Here is a 4,025-nt window from a genome sequence, read left to right on the forward strand (position 1 = left end):
CCCCCCCCTTCCCCCTCCCCCCCCCCCCCCAACACCTTTGCAGCTGCCTGCAGGTGGTCCCTGCTCATCCCGCCCTTGCCGCTACCATCATCGTGGCCGCCCGTGGGCGGTTCCTGCTCACTGCTGCCCCACTGCTGCTGCCTGCAGGTGGTCACTGTGCCCTCCCAGCCTCCAGGGGCGTGTCGTTCATGCTGTGAATTATGTAGTTAAAAGGAATTGGTGTCTTGATCTTTCAAATCTCTGTTGTTGTTTCCATTCAGTGTGTATTTTTGTATCTTTCTGAAATGATCAGTGCTCCATTCGAAGCTATCCTACAAGGATTTCTCTCAAGCCCAAGTCAAGAACTTTATAAACCGTTCCCAAACATTAAATTCCTAAAATCTTCTGTATAGGTAGTAAATTACTGGCTTGACCTTCAAAACAAGCACTGTTCCCATTTGCTTTAATGGGAGTTAGTAAGTGCTTCACATATTAGCAAAATATACCCTTTTTCCAGGTGCCTGCTTGTGGACTTTGTGGCTTAAGTATAGGCAGCAGATTTTTACTCTCAACTGAACAAAGGTCAATGATATACCATTGGATATGGTCATGGCAAGTTAGTTATTGAAGACATGAAGGTTAATACATATGAAGGAACCAGAAATAAATGTTAACGTAATACATTTCTAATTAATGTCCTCTTTAAAGTGCCATGACATTGCCATTACATATGGCATGATATGTGAATGAGAATCAGGCCCAGACTCTAGTATCTCTTCTTAGTCATGTATCCATGGACATTTTGGGGCCATCTGTTTCACTGTACAAGCACTGGGAAACCTGTTTTTATATTGTTAGATTTCACTGCCAAAAGGGCTTAAAGAGTATTAATGATTGGAGACTTGAGGTTTGATCCTTAGAATAACTTGATCCTGTGTTAGCACAGCCTTAAAGTATAGACATCTTTGAGGAAATACATGATGAGATCAAAGTACAAAGTGTGAATGTTTTATTCATATAGGAACAAAAGATGAAGTATGTGTTATTTAATATAGTGCTTAGATTTACTCTGATAGTGTATTCATGGTCATTCTTGCCTTGGCATTCTTTAGGGTGGTGTCGATCAAAAAATGCCTCTAGTGGTGTCAAGAATAACTCCTGGGTCACCTGTAAGTAAACCCTTAAATATTTGCATTGCATCTTTCATTATAGCAAAAGCTAATTTCTTTTCAGGGTCTTTATGCTGAAAGTATCTTCAAACCAACTAGTCAGTACCAGCTGAAATATTCTGGTGATCCAACAGGGGAATCATACAGGGTAGTGTTTAAAAAATACTTCCCCATCTCCTTTAGAATTGCAGAGTTAAAACTATGATTTTGGATACATTTCCTTCCTGTAAAAAAAAAAAAAAAAAAAAAAAAAAAAAATTCATGTATTTCAGCAGGTATTCGGGTACAAACCATGATAGTTGAAACATTGTCTTGATTTTTTTTAAATACATGATAAAGAAAAATATATTATTTTTAATGTTTTTTTTGAGGCTGAGTGCCCTCATTTTTAAAATGGGGCAAGGGGTGGGACAGCCAGCAATCAAGATGGCAGCCACCCCCTCGTTTCCCCCCCCCCCCCCCCCCCAGCCTCTCCACCAATTGGCGCTGAGGAGCAGGGCCTCTCTGCCAGTCAGTGCAGATGGGTGGGGCCACCATGAAATGCCCATGAAATTGGCTCTGTGCACCATCAGTAAGCCACAAAAAAACCCTTTGTCTTGCCACTAAGTAGGTCCCTAATTATAATATTATCTCTCTAAATTTTGCAAGTAATTTTATCTCCTTTACCCAAAAGAGGTTTTGGAGCTCTTAGAACGCATCTATGCAAGAAAATAAATGAGAACCTGTCTAGATCTTAAAGTAGTTCAGAAAATCTAATATAAAATCAACTCCTACCATGAAATAATACGTGTGTGTCTGGGAAGATACAGAGAGAACAAACTAGGTAAAAGAGGTAGAGAGTACAAAGCTGAAAAATTGAAACTTCAGTTAATTTTGAGTAATATTACAGAGGAGAATTAATTGATATATAATGTCAGCAATCAATGTCCTTTCAATATAATAAAGAAGCTGTTACCATTGTAATTGGTGTAACCTCTGATTAAAAATAGTGTGGGGAATTCGGGGTCCAAGAGTAAAGTATTTAAGCAGCCAAAGTTTTGCATGACACGTATTAGGATGTGAAAGTAGAGTTGAAGTGATGTTGCCATGATGATCCAGGAAGTATGCAAGGGGCAGGAATTCTTTTGGATGACGTATTTTATTGGACCAGATACATGGTTGTGACAGACAAGTTTTGGGTATCACAGTACCCTTCCTCAAGCCTCTGGGGGACATGCAGGAGAAACAAAATCTTGTATAAAAGGCCATATGTAAATAAAAAGCATTTACAGTTTTGTCTAGAAAAGTGTGACAGCTGAATATCTGCCTGAACTACCGTAACAATCATTTAGAAATATGAACCTCAAAAGAATTCTAAAAATGTCTAACCAATAAAAGGAAGCAGGTGTTAACTATTGCAGTGAGGAGCAGGAACAAGTTTTGGTTTTTATTCATTTAATAAAGCATTTACCCACTGAATAAAAGATATTCTTAAATCTCTTGTACTTGCATTGTATTTGGTGGTGGCTTTCTGGTAAATAAACATGCCAAAGCACTGGAAATGTTTTCATAGCTGTTAATGTGTTTAAGCTGTTTCTTTTGTCTTCATTATGGAGTTTTGAAACTACTTAAATGCTTTAGATTTTCAATCTATAGGTGTCTGTACACAAGCATGGAGGCAGCCTTAAAGCCTTAAACAAGCTTTAAAGCACCCCCTGCTACCATTTTGAAGCACTGGGATGCTGATACACAAGATGCTCCAGGCACTTTAGAGCATCTGAGAGCCGCTCTAATTAAAGCATTCCCCCCTCCTACCCCACAGTCCCAGAGCACATGTAAAAATGCCCTATCTGATGATGCTCCTGGTATGAGTCAAGAGACCTCAAGGCTGTGCTACCTAACCAACCTTGTTCCTTGAGAATAGAGGAACTCTGGCCTTGAACAGGCTTTGTCACCTGGAGGATCTTTCTCCCAGAGGGGGCATGTTTCCTCCAGGAGAAACTGAATGAACTCTTGTAGTTTCTATTGGGAGAGCAGCATTCTCCTGATAGAAACATAATGCCTGTACCTGGCCTCTGTCTTTGTCTCTACTTATTGGGTTGTGCAGAATGACATTTGTCTCTCTTTTTCTGGTCTTGAAACAGGCGGATATATGCATCCCAAAACTAAATGAAGGTGATCAGATAGTGTTAATCAATGGCCGAGACATCTCAGAGCACACTCATGACCAAGTGGTCATGTTTATAAAAGCCAGCAGAGAATCACACACAAGGGAACTTGCACTTCTGGTCAAGCGGAAAGGTAACCAGGCTGCTTTTGAGGTTTTTATTTGAGACTCTAAGGGTCTCTTGATGACAGACATTTTCCTCCTTTGCAATTTACTTAATTTTGTTCACCATCGACAGTTGTGCTGTGAATTTGGCTATATTGAAACACAAATCCCCTCTTATCTGAAAGACTAACATTAAGTGTTTGGTATAAGGCCTGTGGTCTCATGCTGTCAGAGTGAGGGACACATCAGTACAAAAGTGTCCCTTGCCCCTTACAAAATGACAAGTTTAAAAACAATATTGATCCAAGGGGAGGAGATTGTTTGGAGATTACTGGAATATCTGAATTATAGATGAGCAGAAACTTGCTACAGTATCCTTAGTTTTAATGTTTGTTTCTGCCCTGTCGCCTTCCTTCCTTTGCTTGCCAACTCATTAGGTTGTCACCAGGGGACCCAGCTCCTGTATCCCTGAATGGTTTAAGCCTCTGGAGTTTGAACTAGGTTTGGCACTGTCTTTTCCAGTCATACGTTGGTGTGCTGATTCACTAGTGTTACCACTGTCTCTTGAGTGGTAGGACTTGCAGCCCAGCTTCTTGTCCTCAGGGTCGGGTCCTGACTCCACAGGG

At 40.4% G+C, this 4,025-nt stretch overlaps 1 protein-coding gene across 7 annotated transcripts in view; it reads left to right on the forward strand.

Moving 5' to 3' along the window:
- The window catches only part of PTPN3 (protein tyrosine phosphatase, non-receptor type 3), a 306,004-nt gene that overhangs the window by 227,328 nt on the left and 74,651 nt on the right, over positions 1-4,025 (forward strand). For 6 of the 7 annotated variants that reach the window (XM_025209236.1, XM_025209238.1, XM_006027902.3 and 3 more), the window contains 2 exons: positions 1,092-1,148; positions 3,272-3,428. The exons of the other annotated variant lie outside the window; for it this stretch is intronic. In XM_025209236.1, the coding sequence (XP_025065021.1) occupies positions 1,092-1,148; positions 3,272-3,428 (214 nt within the window). The remainder of the gene's footprint in view (positions 1-1,091; positions 1,149-3,271; positions 3,429-4,025) is intronic. 7 annotated transcript variants of the gene reach the window in all.

The sequence above is a fragment of the Alligator sinensis genome, unplaced genomic scaffold, assembly GCF_000455745.1.
Source record: "Alligator sinensis unplaced genomic scaffold, ASM45574v1 scaffold823_1, whole genome shotgun sequence".
Classification (NCBI taxonomy): Eukaryota; Metazoa; Chordata; order Crocodylia; family Alligatoridae; genus Alligator; species Alligator sinensis.